We start from the raw sequence: 20,133 nt of genomic DNA on the forward strand, positions 1-20,133 counted from the left end.
GTACAGGTGGTGTCAGGAGTAATAGGAGGGGGAGACTGTATACCATGATGGACAGTTATTTTATTGTTTGCTGTTTTCACTGTCTACCTGTGTACTTATTTTTGTGTCCTTTTTTGTATTACAGCGCAAAAAGTCTGCGGTAACTTACTTGAACAGCCCTGTGCAACCTGGGACACGGAGAAGAGGTAAAAGTCATAAGTAGCCTCTGGTAAAACAAGTGTATATTTGGAGGTTCCTTTATTCACTTCAGTCAATTTATTCAAATTTAGTTAGCTTTGTTAATATCAATAGGGAACAGAGGATCCAATTATTGTTTGATGTTGAGAAATAAGCTTTTGGTTTTGATAGTGTGTGTCATTCGTAGACCAAACACACATAAGTTTAACAACACACAGATTTTATATTTGACTAAACGTAAAAATATTTAAGGAGCTTTTGTTCAAAGAAGATTTTTTAGAAGATGCTTTGCCTTTTGTCTACCTATGGAATGTTATACAACCTGTGTCCGCCTTGAGTAAGATCTGCCCAACTGCCTATGAGCACCAGCATTAGCACTACTTTTGATGGTGATATTTGCTTTGTTTATTCACTTAAAGGGTGTGTACTTGTTATTTTAGAAGTGTACACATTAATGGCCCAGCATGGCATAATGTGTTCACAATTTCCCACATTGAGAATTCCCAAGATCATTAATGCATTGTGTGGAGAGGTGCTTTGTAGATTATTACAGTTTCAGTTTTGATGTGTCATCGTCTCTTTCAGGGTCTAATAACCGTTACTACAAACGTTCTTTCCCTCCTTATGATTTGGAAGCTGCACTCTTCCCTTTTTAAGATGTGTACCCCAGAGATGAGCAGTTATTCCATTTGCAGTAACCTGTTTGCGGGATTTAACGTAATCTTATGACTTACAGGCTAATGTCTCAGTTTATATAAATTAAATGATAATATGAAGCACAAAATTTGTAATTACTACAAAATACATGTAACTAGGAAGTCCATAATGGGTCAGTTACTTTGGTAAGAATGTTTGCAAATTGACTGCAAGTGTATCTGAGTTTTTCTGGTATGGAAAATTCAGTTAATTTTGAGATATAAAACTTCATCAAGGTTATATATATTACCCCTCATGGAGGGAGCAAAATGGACCTTTTGATCTAATCAAAGTTTAGAAGAACTTGAGCCCTTTTCCAGCTATTCCATTTTTAATCCTTTTGGTATCAATCTCAACATCTTTTGATAATTTCTCAAGTAGAGTTTTCTGGACTTATTCACTGTACTTAATACACACTGAAACCCTGGTGCTTGCCTTTGTTAGCTCTAGACTTGACTATTCCAATACTCTGCTGCCGGTATCCTACCTCACAGCACTCCTGTGCTTGCTGACCTGCATTGGCTCTTGGTTAAGCAAAGCCTCAATTTTAAAATTCTCATCCTTGTTTTCAAATCCCTCCATGGCCTCACCCCCTCCCTCTTTCTGTAACCTTCTCCAGTCCTATGATCCTCCCAAGAACTCTGCGCTCCTCCAACTCTGGTCTCTTGTGCATCCTTAATTTTCAGCACTCTACTATTGGCAGCAATATCTTCAGCTGCCTAGGCCATAAGCACTGAACTTACTTCACTAAACCTCTCTGCCTCTTTACCTGTCTCTACTCCTCTAAAATGCTTCTTAAGTCCTACCTCTTTGGCCAGGCATTTGGTCACCTAACCTAATGTTGCCTTATGTGGTTGGATGTCAAATTTTGTTTGATAACATTACTATGAAGAGGCTTGGGTTGTTTTCCAACGTAAAAGACAATATTTAATTTAGGTTGTGATATATCAGAATAGCTTTTTCCACCATTGCATCGTGTACACAATAGAATAAACCATTTCTCTTAAAGCAAAGGCACAATGCTGTTAATGTTATCAAGGAAATTAACCACTTTGATCTAAATCAAATCAATAATTCAGCTTTCATTATAGGAGGGCAGGCACTTGTCCTGGAAAGGGAAATCAAAATGCAAACTTACTGTTTGGCCACAAAAACATAAGAAATTGGAGCAGGAATAAGCCATTCATATTGTTCATGGCTGACCTTCGACCTCAACTCCACTTTCCCACCCAGTCCACATAACCCTTGATTCCCTTTGCATGGCACCCATGAGTAACAGCCTGCCAACCTAAAAATGACCTGTTTTTATTCCTACTTTCAATTTTTTGTTTAACCAATTCTATATCCATACTGATATATTACCCCTCAACCCCATAAACCATTACCTTGTGTAACAACCTTTCATGTGGGATCTTATCAAATGCCTTTTCAAAATCCAAATGTACCACATCCAGTGGTTCCCCTTCATCTACACTGCTCGTTAAATTCTCAAAAAGTTTTAGTAGATTTGTCAAACATGATTTCCCTTTCATAAAACCATCTTGATTCTGCCTAATCATATTACAATCTTTAAAGTGCCCTGTTACCACTTCCCTCATAATGAATTCCTACATTTTCCCAGACTGACTGGCCTGTAGTTCCCTGTTTTCTCTCTCCCTCATTTCTTTACTAGCATTGTTACATTTACTACCTTCCAATCCACTGGGAGCATTCTAGGATCTAGGGAAGATTTTGGAAAATCACAACCAGTGCACCCACTATCTCTGCAGTCACCTCTTTTAGGACCCTGGGATGTGGGCCATCAGGCCCAGGGGATTTCTCAGCTTTTGATCCCATTAATTTCTGCATTACTTTTTCTTTACTGAAATTAATTACTTTAAATTCCTCACTCCCATTAGATCCTTGGTTTCCTCAGTATTTTTGGCATGTATTTTGTGTCTTCTGTAAAAACAGACACAAAATATTTGTTTAACATCTCTACCATTTCCTGAATCTCCATTATAATTTCCCCCATCTCAGCCTCTAAGGAACCCACGTTTACTTTAGCTACTCTCTTCCTTTTTACAAACTTGTAGAAGCTCCTACAATCTGTTTTTATATTTCTTGCTATTTTGCTCTCATTCTATTTTCTTCCTCTCGATCAGTTTTTTGGTCATTGTTTGCTGGTTTCTAAAACTCCCTGTCCTCAGGCTTGCTACTCTTGGCAATATTATAATCTAATACTATCCTTGACCTCTTTAGCTAACCATGAATGGATCACTTTTCCTGTGGCGTTTTTATTTCTCAATGGAATGTATATTCGTTGAGAAATTTGGAATGTTTCTTTAAATATTCGCCATTGCTTATTTATTGTCATATCTTTTTAATTAATTTCACAATCTACCTTAGCCAACTCACCCCATCATAAATGTGTAATTTGCTTTACTTAAGTTTAATACTCTAGTTTTGAATTTATGTTCTTCACTCTGGAACTCAATGTGAAATTCATCATGTTATGATGGCACTTCAAGAAGATCCCTCACTATGAGATTATTAATTAACCCTGTCTCATTACAGAAGACAGGATCTAAAATAGCCTTTTCCTGGTTGGTTCCAAGACACACAATTGCAGGAAACTGCCTTGAATGTATTCCAGGACTCATCCTATAAACTCCTTTACCAATTTGATTTGTCCAGTTGATATGAAGATTCAAGTCCCCCACGATTATTGCGTTGCCTTGTTACAAGCTCCTCTTATTTCCTGATTAATACCCTGTCCAACAGTATAACTACTTTCAGGAGGCCTATAAACTACTCCCATCAGTGTTTTCCGCCCCTTGTTATTTCTTATTTCCACTCACTAATAGCAAAAGTAAATGTGGGTCCTTTAGATGCTGAGATAGGGAAAATCATAATGGGGAATAAGGAAATGGCAGAGGTGTTTAAACAAATATTTTGTTTCTAACTTCTTGGCAGATTCTGCTTCCTGCTCTTTTGAGCCAAGATCCTCCTTCACTTCTGTCCTTATGTCATCCTTCAACATCAGGGCTACTCCCCCTCCTTTTCCATTTTGTCTGTTTTTTGAAATATCAAGTACCCTGGAATATTTAGTTCTCAACCATGCCTCTGTAATGGTTATTAGATCAAACCCATTTATCTCTATTTGTGCTATTAATACACTTATCTTGTTACGAATGCTTCTTGCATTCAGATAAAGCGCCTTTAATTTTAACTTTTTTTTTACCTTTTTTCCCTGATTTGACCTTATTCACTGCACTATCATCAAACTCTTTGTACCTTCCTGTCATACTTCGCTTATCTTTACACAAATTACTACACTGCTCTATGGCCTTGACTTTTCTCTTTAGATTTGTTTAAAAAAAAACCCTCACCTGAGCCCTTTCCCCCATCACATTTTTACTTTAAAGCTCTATCTACAGCTGTTTTGTGCAGGCTTTTATACATATCTTCAGAACTGTGCTACCATTTCCCAATGATATCAACGATGTCTCATGGGTCACATTTCCTAATCAAAAACATTCTATTTACTGAACATAAAGACTGTGACCTCTGAGTTGTGATTACATTTATACAAACTGTAAGTGGCTTTCCCACATCACACATTGGATTGATTTCAAGAAATGCCAGGGTGAGAGCTTTCTAGTTGTCTGATTACTAAATAATGTGCTAAACTAATGGCATTTCAGAAAGTCCTGATGTTTGGTATTGTTGCACAATACATGTTCAGGAATAGTATGCAGGCACTAAAAGTCATTAGCTGGCTCTTAATTTACAACTAAGACTTTTTCACACAGTGATAGTCATGCATAGTGTGCTTTATGATCACACCTTGATAACCTTTTTAAAAAATAATTTATACAAGCTATCGATACTTTTCTTGGGAAGTGTTTGTTTTTTCCACTGTTTCTGGCTTTCTAGTACTTTGAAATGGAATTCCTGTTTGGGACAGAGTAAATAAATATTGAAAATGGTTAAATAGTTTGCATTTCTCTCAACAGAACAATGCAAATTTTCACTGTCTGAAGCACACATTAAAAACATAACTTCAAGTTAAGGTAGTTCTCCACAGCAGCCGTTTAGCAACCAGTAATCTTGAAATTCATACAGTTGTTAAAGCAGTAATGTTTAGATGTACTATTGCATATTTCAGATTTTATTGACGGTTTTAAGGATGGAGAATATATATCCTTAATATATGATTTGACTTACTTGCATCACTGGCCCGTGCTTTTTGAACTGAGGATCCTGCTGTTAACCAAGATGAGAATCCAGAAATAAGGGTTGCATTTCTCTGCCTATGCACAGTCAATAGGTGAAAAATCTAGCCTGGTGAGAAATGTAAATGCATAAAGCAGATTCGAAATACTTAATTTTTCAAGATATAACATCTTCCCCAATTCAACCTGCTTTTGAAATGTGTTTTCCCCCACAAACAGGCTTTTGTAGCTCTTAATTCTGCATAGAAACAACGTTTATTTAAAAATGTGTTCATGGGATGTGAGCATCGCTGGCAAGGCCAGCATTTGGTTGCCCATCCCTAAATGCCCTAGAGAAGATGGTGGTGAGATGCAATTAGAGTTTTGGGGTACCACAGCTTTGCATTTTCTCCTCCTAAAATTACTGTCACTTGGTCTTCTATATATTTAGCCTGTTCTGCTGTTATACTGCATGCAGTTTGACTCTTTGTTTGTTGCATTGGCATCGATAAGGACATTCTCTGTCCCTGACCCATCCAAAAAAAAGAACTCCAAATAATAGTTTTATATAGTACTTTCTGAATTACTGTTTTGCAAAGTTTTATTTACTACCTTTTATTTTCCTTGCCCCACCCCCCGCCCCGACTCAACCCCACCAACCCCCACCCCACCTTCCCATTATTGAGTTTGTAACCAGCAAACCACAAGCTGAGCAGTGGGTTCCTCCATTGCATCCAGTCACACTGTCTGTTGATATTCATCTGATAGGATGCCATAAGGTAAAGTACATTATTTTCATTTCCCCTCTGCCTGACATTTGTGTTAGCTATAGAAGTTGAACTAAGGATTACTGAATTGACTCATTAAACAGTGAAGAGCACTCATTGAAGACAGTTGTCTTTATTTTGGAATCTGTTCTTCCATTTGGCTTTAATCCCTTGCCTTTACCAAGTGGGTCCACTTCATTCACCAAGCACGCAGTGATGTATTATACATAGTAAGAATACAGAATGTAAATGTTACTAGTGCTCTTACAGTTCTTGTACAATAAAGAAGCAATATCATTAGAACATCCTGTCTCTGCCCTTGCTGAGCACAATAGCTTATCTTCAACTCTTAACCCCTAACTTTATCTACCTTGCATCTCTAGCCTCTGTAGTCCACTAGCCTTCTCTATCACCATGATTATTTATATAAAAGTGATCATCAACAGGCTATTAAGTTTTTTGCAGCTTTGCCTTCCTTTTTGATACATAATATTTATTGCAACAACTTAGAACTAGTCAGATTTGAGCAGTATGAAAGGCAATGCAGACTGCGCACAGTTAGACGTCAGTTTTAGACTTATAGGAATGTTTTGGGCTTCTGAAATTTATTTTATTTTTATTTTATTTTACTTGCGCTGGTAGACATTCTTTTAATTAAAATCCCTTGAAAGATGAAATCAATGTTAGTGCACCATTTGTATATGGCCTCCATACAGTAATTCCATTTCATAGCTTCAAATCAATGGGGTGAAGATGATGAGTAACACCTAGGAAAAGCAGTAAATGGATCAAGTTTCTTTCATTGTGAAAACTACTTACATTCAGCATTCAGTTCCCTAAAGACACCTGACTACCAGATCCTTAAAAAGTAGAAGTGTTTTGGAGTGATAAGGTGCATCAGTATGTTTCAAGTTGTTTTTGTTTTGGACTAAGTAGGGTTCTAGGACTGCTGGTGGCAACCCCATATTAAATTTGTCCAATTTGGTGAGCCATCCACTTGGTGAAACATGTTGATGAATGCACACCATATATGTGATGATCAGGTTTTTTTAGATTAGAGATACAACACTGAAACAGGCCCTTCGGCCCACCGAGTCTGTGCCGAACATCAACCACCCATTTATACTAATCCTACACTAATCCCATATTCCTACCAAACATCCCCACCTGTCCCTATATTTCCCTACCACCTACCTATACTAGTGACAATTTATAATGGCCAATTTACCTATCAACCTGCAAGTCTTTTGGCTTGTGGGAGGAAACCGGAGCACCCGGAGAAAACCCACGCAGACACAGGGAGAACTTGCAAACTCCACACAGGCAGTACCCGGAATCGAACCCGGGTCCCTGGAGCTGTGAGGCTGCGGTGCTAACCTTTTTGATTAGGTGTTTTGATTAGGTAAATTTCCACTTATCAGTATGTCACTAACTGGAGGGCATAACTTTAAAATAATCAAAAGAATGAAGCGAGGGGGGTTAGGACTTATTTTTTACGTCGAGATTTTTAGAACATGGAATGACTGCCCTACTAGAAATAGTGGTTGTAGCAGAATCGATAATGGTTTTTAAAAATGGATTTTTAAAAATTTGTAAAGCTTTGGGGAATGGAATAAGTGGATAGATCTTTTGGGGATGGGCCAAATGGCCTATTCTTGTGCAGCAGTTTTTATTATTCTATGAAATGCCGTCATCTTTGGTTCCAGATTGGCTCCAGAGTAATTTTGCTGCTGAAGATAGCAGTTGATAAACTGTGTTCACAGTCCTTATTGGTCATCACAATGGTGTTGTTTAGAAACTAACTTGGGTCATCACAACTGTGTTGGGGTGGTTGGCAATGTCTCTTTCAACCTCTGATGAGAATTGTGCAGTGAATGTATTAACTCTTCTGTATCCTCCACCTTACCTGGGCCAGGTAGTGTTTCAAATTCAGAGGCTAAGAGGAAGCAAATGGCTGTATCATTGATGCCTTTGCAAAATGGATGATTAGCTCATGCTACCTTAATTGAGACTGTACGAACATTAACATATTCTTCACTGTGCACTATGTTGAATGTTAACAAATATATCTCTGTATTTGAATGAAGAAATTTGTGCATAGGTTTTCCGAGATGATTTTGGATGTTTTATGTAATAGATATTTAGGACTGCTTTTACACAAAACAATTTTAATGATTAGTGCCAAGTGTTATTTTAAATTAGTCAAATGTAGCTTTTTTCTGAAAAATAAATTGTCTGATTAAAATTGGGATTTAAACAATTGTCATATTGTCCCAGACAACTGCATTGGTGCTTAATATAGAGCAATCTCACTAAAATATTTTTAAAACAATTATGCCAGGTATTCATTTGTGAAAAGCCATTCAGAAGGTTGATTTGTAACAACTTCTTCATTGCTTGCTAGATATTCAACCCTCAAATTGTGGTTTTGAAAATATGATCAGTAACATCATTAATTTTTATAATTCATAGCATAATAAAATTACCAGTGTTACTGTTTATAGTTTTGGATCAGATGTATCGTTTCTGTACATTATACTAGGTAACGTTTGTCCAACATATTCGTGCTGACAACTTGGTAACTTAATTTTTTCCCTTTTTTATTAAATGCCAGTTATGTATTATTGCTTGCTGCTTGTTTTGACCTTTAACTTGTGACTGTTAACACTTGTCTGTGCTCCTCCTCTTTCCTCAATGGCAGCCAATGAGGATCAATGGTTGAAGGTATGTGTGTATATATTTTGTGTTTTTTTTCTTATATGTAGGTCGCCCTCCTAAGTACACTAGTGTGCTGGGTATTGGGGCAATGACACCCTCCTCCCCGCCGAGTCATCCTGCCTCCCCAGATTTTGAAAAAACAGAAAATTTGCTCAGTTTTGCTGCTCCTGTACAGTCTGCATCCAGCCCCAGCTCTGTAGATGTAAGTTGCCAAATTTCAAAGGATTAATAAGTCAGCACATTCTGAGATACTAATTATGCAGGATTATATATTTTCTTGTATCATAGGTAGGAGGTAACAAAAACAGAAATTGCTGAGTAATTTGAAATACATCTTGAGCCTTTCCACCTCTTCCTCCTCCTCTCACCTCACTCACTCACTCATCACATCCCTTTTATGCATGCATAGTTGCTAAACAAAGCCTCCATCTACATAATGCAACACAAACTGTTCTAAAGCTATAAGTTTAATATTTCAGTGTTTGTTTCTATGTTGAAAGTCAGATCACTCCTGTACAAGGTATCTGCTGAGAAGTTCTATGCCACATGAGAGCATTGAAAGAACTCAAGTTTCTATAAATCCTACATATGATTGCATTCTCAGTTTAACTGAGGCTCAGGTTCTCACTGCCCCTCAGAATCTGATAAATTCTTTTCCTAATGCGATTCAATGTACTTAGTTGCAAGATGGCAGGGCACACTGCAAATCAACTAGATTGTGGATGTTTCGCCACATAGATCTTCATGATCGGCGACCAATTTTTTGCATCGCTAATTTAGTCAAACATCACAACAAAAGAAATGATGTGGCTTGTGATTCTGAGCTATTCATCATCTGGATGTTTTTATGTTCTTTGTTTCCCCCCATTTCTATGCAGAACCAGCAGTCAAGTGACTTGCTTGAGGCCTGAAGTGACTGTGTTTGAAAATAATACTCCTTCATTTTCACCTGCAGTCAGCAGGATAGGGCAGTTTGAACTGGAGTTCCCTATGGCTGCTATTGATTCCTTTCTGTATTGGAAGATGAGGCATGGGAGGAGCAATATTTCACACTTCAGAGTGTGTTGCAAAGCTGTAACTTAATAAAAGGCTGACACGAAACCATCAACCAGAGGAGTAAAGCTTGAGCTGTTTCTGATCGTGTATTTTATTTTTCTTTTTTGTGATTTTTTTTTTTTAAACGCTAGCTTAAGTGGTTTACAAAGTGCAGAGCCCTAACTTTAATTATGTTCCCGCAATACAAGAGTATCTTGTATTGTACCATTTATTACAAGTGCACCATTTATTACAATTCGCCGTTAACATTCCATGTCCGTTTTGGGGTGTGCCTGAATGTTAACAGAAGGATGGAACATTCCACTGCTACAGTTATCAGATATAATATAATACTTCATAAATAATATGAAGTAGATTACAGAAACATGCAGCATTCAGGATCTCATAGGTAAAATTTCTGCTGCTTCCCATAATGCATCTTGTAACAGAGATGTGGATAGTTGGTTGAATTTCAACTGGGGAAATCAACAAGTTTTGAGGAGATTCAAAATTCCACCTTTGAGGATTGGGTTTACATCCAGCCCAGTCTGATACTGATGGCTGACAGTAATGAAATTAATATTTCATTTCCCATCACTGACAAATCTCTGTGAGCACAAAATTTACCAGTTATCAGATATGCAGGAAAAAATAATATGGAGTAGATTACAGAATTGTTACAGTGCAGAAGGAGGCCATTCGGCCCATCGTGTCCACACTGGCTCTCCAAAAGAACAATTCCCTCAGCTCCATCCCCCTGTCTTCTCCCCATAACCCTGCACATTCTTCCTTTTCATATCACTGTCTAATTCCCTTTTGAATGCTTCAGTGGAACCTGCCTCCACCACGTTCTCAGGCAGCACATTCCAGACCTTAACCACTTGCTGCGTGAAAAAGTTTTTCCTCATGTCACTTTTGCTTCTCTTACCAAATACTTCAAACCTGTGCCCTCTTGTTCTCGATCCTTTCATGAGTGGGAACAGTTTTATCTACTCTGTCCAGACCCCTCATGATTTTGAATACCTCTATCAAATCAGCCTTCTCCAAGGAAAACAGTCCTAACTTCTCCAATCTATCTTCATAACTGAAATTCCTCATCCCTGGAACTATTCTCGTGAATCTTTTCTGTACTCTTTACAATGCCCTCACGTCTAAAAGTGCGGTGCCCAGAACTGGATGCAGTACTCCAGCTGAGGCCGAACTAGTGTCTTATCCAAGTTCAACATAACTTCCTTGCTGTTGTACTCTGTGCCCCTATTAATAAAGCTCATAACATTGTATGCTTTATTGACTGCTCTCTCAACTTGTCCTGCCACCTTCAATGACTTTTGCACATATACACCTAGATCCCTCTGCTCCTGCATCCCCTTTAGAATTGTACCCTTTGTTCTATATTGTCTCTCCATGTTCGTCCTCCCAAAATGAATCACTTCACATTTCTCTGCATTGAACTTCTTCTGCCACCTTCATCTGACCATTCCACCAACTTGTCTATGTCCTTTTGAAGTTCTACACTATTCTCTTCACAGTTCACAATGCTTCCAAGTTTCATATCATCTGCACTTTGAAATTGTGTCCTGTACACCAAGGTCTAGGTAATTAATATATATCAGGAAAAGCAAGGATCCCAACACTGATCCCTGGGGAACTCCACTACAAACCTTCCTCCAGCACAAAAAGCATCCATTAACCACTACTCTTTGTTTCCTGTCACTCAGCCAATTTCATATCTATGTTGCTAATGTCCCTTTTATTCCCATGAGCTACAAGTTTGCTCACAAGTTTGTTGTGTGGCACTGTATCAAATGCCTTTTGAAAGTCCATGTAAGTCACATCAACAACGTTGCCCTCATCAACCCTCTCTGTTACCTCCTCAAAAAACTCTAGCAAGTTCGTTAAACATGATTTTCTCTTCAGAGATCCATGCTGGATTTCCTTAATTAACTCACATTTGTCCATGTGACAATTGATTTTGTCCCGAATTATTTTTTCTAGAGGTTTTCCCACCACCGAAGTTAAACTGACTGGCGTGTAATTGCTGGACTTATCTTTACACCCTTTTTTGAAGAAGGGGATAACGTTTGCAATTCTCCAGTCCTCTCGCACCACCCCAAGTCTAAGGAAGACTGAAAAATTATGACCAGTGCCTCTGTGATTTCCACCCTCACTTCCCTCAGTATCCTTGGATACACCTTAACCGGCCCTGTTGCTTTATCCACTTTTAAGTACAGACAACCTATCTAATACTTCCTCCTTATCAATTTTAAACCCCTCTAGGGTCTGACTTACCTCCTCTTTCAACATTGCCTGGGTTGCATCATCTTCCTGGTAAAGACAGATGCAAAGTACTCATTTAGTAGCTCAGCTATGCCCTCTGCCTCCATGTGTAAATCCCCTTTCTGGTCCATAATTGGCCCCACTTCCCCTTTTACTATTTATATGCCTATAGAAAACTTTGGGATTTCCTTTAATATTAGCTGCCAGTCTCTTTTCATGCTCTCTTTTTGCTTCTCTTATTTGCTTTTTCACTTCCCCTCTGGACCTTCTATATTCAGCCTGCTTCTCAATTGTGTTTTAACCTGGCATCTGTCATAAGCACACGTTTTCTTCTTTATCTTAATCTCTACTTCTTTTGTCATTCAGGGAGCTCTGGATTTGTTTTCCCTACTTTTCCCCTTCAAAGGAACATACCTCGACTGTGCCCGAGCTATCTCTTCTTTGAAGGTAGCCCATTGTTCATCTACTGGTTTTCCTGCCAGCTTTTGACTCCAGTTTATTCGCCCCAGCTCCATTCTTGCCCCATTGAAGTTGGCCTTCCCCCAGTTAATTATTCTTACCCTGGATTGCTCTTTGTCCTTTTCCATAGTCAGCCTAAACCTTATGATACAATGATCACTATTCCCTAAATGCTCTCCTGATACTTGATCCACTTATCCCACCTCATTCCCAGGAACCAGGTCTAGCAGTGCCTTCTTTCTTGTTGGACTAGCAACATACAGTTGTAGAAAATTTTCCTGCACACGCTCTAGGAACTCTTGCCCCTCACTGACCTTTACACTACTATTATCCCAGTCTATGTTTGGATAATTAAAGCCCCCCCATTATAACGACCCTATAATTTTTGCACCTCTCTGTAATTTCCTTGCAAATTTGTTCCTGCACGTCCTTCCCACTAGCTGGTGGTCTATGACAACACCGAGCAATGTAATCGCACCTTTTCTGTTCCATCCTTTTTCTCCAGTACTGCAATGCTCTCAATCTATACTGCCACCCCTCTCCTTTCTTCCCTTTCCTGTCTTTCCTGAACACTCTGTATCCAGGAATATTTAACACCCAGTCCTGCCCTTCTTTGAGTCGGGTCTCTGTTATAGCCACAACATCATATTTCCACATGGCAATCTGTGTCTGTACCTCACCAGTCTTATTAACCACACTCCGTGCATTCACATACATGCACATTAACCCTGATTCAGACTTTATTACTTTCTCCCTTACTCTGACCCCACCTAATAACTTACTATTCCCTAATAACGTACTATCTACCCCCGTATTCTGTGCACCTTGGTATTCCTGTCTGATACTTGCTCCTGGTTCCCACACCCCTGATAAGTTACCAGTTTTGCTTCCCTCCAATCTGTGCTCCCTCTCAGGTTCCCATCCCTTGACAATTTAGTTTAAACCCTCCCCCACAGCACTCTCAAATATCCCTGTGAGGATATTCGGCCCAGTCCTGCTAAGATGCAACCTGTCCATCTTCTACAAGTCCCATCTGCCCCAGAACCGATCCCAATGTCTCAGAAATCTGATGCTCTTCCTCCTACACCAGTTCCCCAGCCACATGTTCAATTGTTCAATTCTCCTATTCCTATGCTCACTTTCATGTGGGACTGGGAGTAATCCTGAGACGGCTTTTGCTGTCCTGCTTTTTAATCTCCTTCTGAGCTCCCTAAAATCTGCTTTCAGGACCTCATCCCCCTTCTTAGCTATGTCATTGGTACCAATATGGACCACGACCTCTGGCTGTTCACCTTCCTGCAGAAGAATGCCCTGCAGCCGCTCTGTGACATCCTTGACCCTGGGTTCAGGGAGGCAATGCATCATCTTGGAGTCAAGTTTACTGCCGCAGAAACGCATATCAGTTCCCCTAACTAACGAATCCCCTATCACTATTGCTCTTCCACTCTTCTTCCTCCCCTCCTGTACAGCTGAGCCAACTGTGGTGCCACAAACTTGGCTCTGACTGCATTCCTTTGAGGAACCATCACCCTCACCAGTATTCAAAATGGAAAATCGATTAGGGAGTGAGATCATAGCAGGGGACTCCTACACTATCTGCCTGGTTCTCTTAAACTGCCTGGTGGTCACCCATTCCCTATCTGCCTGCATGTTCCTAACGTGCAATGTGACTACCTCCCTAAATGTGCTATCCACGTAGTCCTCTGCCTCGTGGATGCACAACAGTGACTCCAGCCGCCGCTTGAGTTCCGAAATCCGGAGCTCAAGCTTCTGCAGCCGGTGACACTTCCTGCAGATGTATCTGTCTAGGACATGTGGTGCATCCATGACATGCCACATGCTGTACATTCCACTCCGCAGAGCTGCCCTGCCACACCTTAACTTTACAGACTATTTATTCTAAGTGGAATAGCTTACCAGATACTCACCAGACAGCTTCTTCCACTGCACCAAAGCAAGAACCAAATACTGGAGCATTAAAAAAGTACAAAATGGAGCAGCTCCTGTCCTCTTCACCAAACTCGAATCTCCACACTCAGCTTGCAATCTGCACACTGTTTGCGGGCTGCACCTAGACCTCTGTGTTTATACCTTTTGAAGCTGAAACTGCGGCAATCAGATTAGAATGGTCAGCTACTTAACTAATCAGCTACTCTGCAGTCGAGCCTGTTAATCCCTGCCTAATACTGTAAGAAACTTGCTTTACTTTCTTAACCCTACTTTAAACTAGAGGGTAAATCCCAGTTAAATGCAAACTGCAGACCAGACTTTTATAAAGATAACACTTAAAATCCCCACTCACCAAACTCGAATCCCCACTCACCACACTCAGCTTGCAATCTGGACACAGAAAAATGTATCATTCAGGATCCCTTCACAGTAAGGTAAAAATTCTGCTGCTTCCCATTATGCATCGTGTAACAGAGATGTGGATAGTTGGCTGAATTTCGACTGGGGAAATTAACAAGTTTCGAGGAGACTCAAATTTCCACCTTTGAGGATTGGGTTTACATCCTGCCCAGTCTGAAAGAATGAAACTCTGCTCCCTGACAAATGTAAGGGTGAATTTGTGTGGCCTCACCCAGTTTCCACAACACTGTTCAGCAGAATGAAGCAGAAAATAAAAAATTGCTTTCATGCATTTGCAGCAGTGCATTAATACTCTCCTAGGGTTGAGTCTAGGGCAAAATTCCTGACTTAGACATGCCTGATACTGATGGCTAACAGTAATGAAATAAATATTTCATTCCCCATCACTGACAAATCTCTGTGAGCACAAAATTTACCCCTGAAGAGTTCTAAGATTTCCAAATTTGGAGCTCATTGAAATTCATTCAGTGGCTTTCCACTGCATACCTTCTGGTTGCTTGATTACCATCTCTAAAAACCTTAATACCTAATCAATTAGTCGGCCATTTGTCATACCTGATGAATCTATCAACTATTGGGTATACCCAGAGAATCGATCGGCTCTTGGGTATACCTGGAGAATTGATCAGCATGGATTTGTAAAGGTTTGGTCATGCCTGACAAACTTGATTTGAATCTTTTGAAGAATGATTGAAGTAGTGGACAGGGGAATTTTTATGGATGTTGTTTATTTGGATTTCCAGGAAGCATTTGATAAAATCCCTCACAAGAGACTGCTACCATGCTGACATGCATTTTTTTTATTATTATTTGTTCTTGGGATGTGAGCATTGCTGGCAAAGCCAACATTTGTTGCCCATCCCTAACTTCCCTTGAAAAGGTGGTGGTGGTGAACTGCTGCAGTCTATCTGGTGAAGGTGCACCCACAGTGCTGTTAGGGACGGAGTTCCAGGTTTTTGACCCAGCAACAGTGAAGGAATGACGATATAGTTCCATATCAGGATGGTGCGTGGCTTGGAGGGGAACTTGCAAGTGATGGTGTTCCCATGCATCTGCTGCCTTTGTTCTTCTAGGTAGTAAAAGGTTTGGAAGGCGTTGTCGAAGGTGGATTGGCGAGTTGCTGCAGTACATCTTGTAGAAGGTACACACTGCTACCGCTGTGTGTCGGTGGTGGAGGGAGTGAATGGTTAAGGTGGTGGATGGGGTGCTGATCAAGCAGGCTGCTTTGTCTTGGTTGGTGTCAAACTTCTTGAGTGTTGCTAGAGCTGCACTCATCCAGGCAAGTGGAGAGTATTCCATCATTATCCTGACTTGTGCCTTTTCGATGGTGGACAGACTTTGGGGAGTCAGGAGGTGAGTTACTTGCTGCAGAATTCCCAGCCTCTGACCTTTTCTTGTTGCCACAGTTTGTACATGGCTGGTCCAGTTCAGTTTCTGGTCAATGGTGACCCTCAGGATTCAGCAGTGATGATGCTGTTTCAAGGGGTGATGGTTAGATTCTCTCTTGTTGGGGTTGGTCATTGCCTGGCACTTGTGTGGTGCAAATGTTGTTTTCCACTTATCAGCCCAAGTCAGAATATTGTCTAGGTCATGCTCTGTGGAGGCAAGGACTGCTTCAGTATCTGAGGAGTTGTGAATGGTACTGAAAACTGTGCAATCATCAGCAAACATCCCCACTTCTGACCTTATAATGGAGGGAAGGTCATTGATGAAGCAGCTGAAGATGGTTAGGCTAGAATACTACCCTGAGGAATTCCTGTAGTGATGTCCTGGGGCTGAGATGATTGGCCACCAACAACCACAACCTTTGTGCTAGGTATGACTCTAACCAGTGGAGAGTTTCCCACCGATTCCTGTTGACTTCAATTTTGCTAGGCCTCCTTGATGCTACGTTCAGTCAAATGCTGCCTTGATGTCAAGGGCAGTCACTCTCCCCTCACCTCTGGAATTCAGCTCTTTTGTCCATGTTTAGACCAAGGTTGTAATGAGGTCTGGAGCCGAGTGCCACTGGCAGAGCATCAATGCTCAGGTAGTTGCTGAGTAAGTGCTGCTTGATAGTGCTATCAGTGACACCTTCTATCACTTTGCTGATGATTGAGAGTAGACTGATGGGGGGATGGGGTGTGGTAGTTGGCCAGATTGGTGTTGTCCTCCATTTTGTGGGCAGAACATACCTGGGCAATTTTTCACATTGTCGGGTAGATGCTAGTGTTGTAGCTGTACAGGAATAGCTTGGCCAGGGGCGTGGCTAGCTCTGGAACACAAGCCTTCGTACTACAGTCAATGTTGTCAGGGCCTTCAGCCATTTCTTGATATCATGTGGTGTAAATCGAATTGGCTGAAGACTGGCATCTGTGATGCTGGGGACCTCAGAAGAAGGCTGAGTTGCATCATCCCTTCGGCACTTCTGGCTGAAGATGGTCGCAAATGTTTCAGCATAGTCCTTTCCACTGACATGCTGGGCTCTGCCATCATTGAGGGTGAGAATGTTTGTGGTGCTGCCTCCTCCAGTTAGTTGTTTAATTGTCCATCGCCATTCACAACTGGATGTGGCAGGACTGCAGAGCTTTGATCTGATCCAGTGGTTGTGGGATCGTTTTGCTTTGTCTATCACAAAAAATTGATGGCAAATTATTGATCTAGTTCGGAAATTGGCTGAGTGACAGGACACAGAGAGTGGTGATAATGGGCCAGCACACGAATGGGCAGGATGTTACTTGTGGTATCCTGCAAGGATCTGTGTTGGGACCTCAACTATTCACTATTAATGACTTAAATGATAGGATAGAAAGCTACATATACAGGTGGCACAAAATAGGCGATCTTGTAGGCAGTGAAGATGGAAGATTACAAACTGATATTAATTGATTAAGTGAATGGACAAAACTGGCAAATGGATTTCAGTGTAGGTAAATGTGAGGTCATCAACTTTGCACCGAAAGTTGATAGAACAAGGCACTTTCTAAATAGTGTAAAGCTAGAAACAGTGGTAGTCCAAAGAGATCTGATGGTCCATGTACACAAATCATTAAAAAATCATGAACAGGTACAGAAAATAATCAAAAAGGCGAATGGAATGCTGGCCTTTATATCTAGAGGACTAGAATACAAGAGAGTAGAAGTTATGCTACAGCTATGCAAAGCCCTGGTTGGACCACACCTGGAGTCCGATGAACAGTTCTGGGCACCACATCCTAGGAAGGATATATTGGCTTTGGAGGGAGTGCAGCGTAGATTTACCAGAATGATACCTGAACTCCAAGGGCTAAATCATAATAGTTTAATTCCCTAAAATTTAGCAAGTTGATAGGTGATTTGATTGACGTTTTCAAAATAGTAAGGGAAACAGATAGGGTAGATAGAGAGAAATTATTTCCGCTGGTTAGTGAATCTAGGAATAGGGGACAAAGTCTAAACATTGGAGCCAGACCTTTCAGGAGTGAAATTCAGTAAAACTTCAACACGCATAGTTTGGAACTCTCTTCCGCACCCAGTAATTGATATTAGGTCAATTGTTAATTTTAAACCTGAGGTTGATAGATTTTTATTATCCAAGGTATTAAGGGATATGGGGTGTAGGTCATCCATTATCTCATTGAATGGTGGGACAGGCTTGAGGGGCTAAATAGCCGACTCCAGTTCCTATGTTCTGTTGGGAATGCCTGGTGAATCGATTGGACATTAGGCATACCTGGAAAATTGTTCAACCATTGAGAGTTGCAGCTTGCCTTGTCAGACGTGGGCTTGAATCTCCAGCACATTGACAGTGTAGTGTACTCTGACATTTATTTGTGAAGGCACACTTGGAAAATATTTGCTTTTCCAATTGTGATAGTGTTTAAAAATGTACTTTGAAATCTGTTGAAAAAATATAACATTGTAATGATTTGATTCATGAGAAATAACTCCTCGTTTACATGTGCCCTTCTCTTTCACTCACACCCATAATAAATTACCACTATTACACTCTGTTTTTGCTATTCTTTCTCTAACAATATGTTTTGAATACTTAATAAATGTTTGGAATAATCTGTAGACTGGTGCAGGTAAACAATATTGGGGTTGTTCACTGTATAATTGTATGCTAAGATGGGAGAGTTAACTTACCAGAGGAGTGAGCTTTTTTTGTCCCTGACTTTCTCATTCATTCTCACTGAAATTCAAAGTGGTGATATGAAATGTGGATGGATGCAGATACTGTAAACCATTGCATGAAATAGAACTCTTGCCAGTGAGAAATGACTTCTAATTTTGTGATTATGTTGATTCAATAATATTGTATCAAAAGTTTTTTTTTAATGTCCAGAACTGCAACGAAAAAGGAAATTTTAGTTGTTGAAAAGTTTCAAACTTGGCCTTGAGGGATTAACAAATATCAAATATTTCCATTTTCACAAAAGGATGCATTTATACGTGCAAAGTTTGTTCTGGCTGTAGCAAAAGCAGTAATATTAATGTTGAGTTTTGGGGCAGTAAGGTTTACATAAACTGACAAGTAGCTACATATTTAAGGCTCTTTAATACAGTTACAACAACTTAAATCTTCTAACCTCCTCTCTCCTAGTCACCGTAATTTAAAAAAAAGTGCTGCTGGAATCTCTCTTGGAATGTTTTTTTGACATTAAAAGTGCTATATAAATGCTAGTTGCTGAGTGTCAGAGAGGTGGTATTCTGTTCGTTCTTCGGGAACAAACTTTCAGTTTTAACTTGATTAAAATTCAATTGCAGTTTTTAATTCACTCTTGTGTATTCATTGAGAACTGAATGATTCTTCCCAAAGCGCGACAGGAAATATATGCTAATTCATACCTGCTGTGTGTGAGAATCAGAATGTGAACAGCTGTATGTTTGTACACAGAGGGCAATCGATGCACCAGCAGATATTGGAACAACGCACAATTAAAGCCAGTAACAATTCATAAAAGAATCTAGATGGGTTGACATGCAATACCACGAATGGACAATTACAAATTTATTTTAATTTTTTTTTTATTTTAAAACATCTTTAACTAGGGTTTGCCCTATTTAGCCACAAGGGCTACTTTACAAAGGGGCCCTGTCAACAAGATACAAGATGAGACAAACGACATTGAAAACATCACAAAAAATACAACCTTGTCTGTGAGTGCATTTATATTTGTTTAAAATGTGTGTCAGGCTCTCTTTAAGCACTGAACCTGAAGAGAGATTTTTATTTCAAAGGTGATTAGGATTCGAAAGTAAAGGCAGCTTGGACTGGAAAGTACTGTTTGGCAAAGTTGTTATAGGCCTGCAGTAGAACTCTAAAGATCTGTTTAGAATGGCATATAAAGCAAAAAGTGGGTTGGGAAGCTAATTGACTAATTTGGAAGGAAACATCTAATCTGTTTCAACTGCCTGTCCACAGTGCAACCTAATCACAATTGTTTTTGTATTTATTTATTCATTTGTTTATTCAT

At 39.9% G+C, this 20,133-nt stretch overlaps 1 protein-coding gene across 4 annotated transcripts in view; it reads left to right on the top strand.

The window, feature by feature from the left end:
* phf21aa (PHD finger protein 21Aa) overlaps positions 1-20,133 on the top strand; it is a 430,721-nt gene that overhangs the window by 398,416 nt on the left and 12,172 nt on the right. For 3 of the 4 annotated variants that reach the window (XM_068045947.1, XM_068045945.1, XM_068045943.1), the window contains 3 exons: positions 125-185; positions 8,602-8,756; positions 19,709-19,816. In XM_068045947.1, coding sequence (XP_067902048.1) covers positions 125-185; positions 8,602-8,756; positions 19,709-19,816 — 324 coding nt within the window. The remainder of the gene's footprint in view (positions 1-124; positions 186-8,601; positions 8,757-19,708; positions 19,817-20,133) is intronic. The other variant, XM_068045944.1, reaches the window with a different exon arrangement.

This window comes from Heterodontus francisci, chromosome 14 (assembly GCF_036365525.1).
Source record: "Heterodontus francisci isolate sHetFra1 chromosome 14, sHetFra1.hap1, whole genome shotgun sequence".
Lineage (NCBI taxonomy): Eukaryota > Metazoa > Chordata > Chondrichthyes > Heterodontiformes > Heterodontidae > Heterodontus > Heterodontus francisci.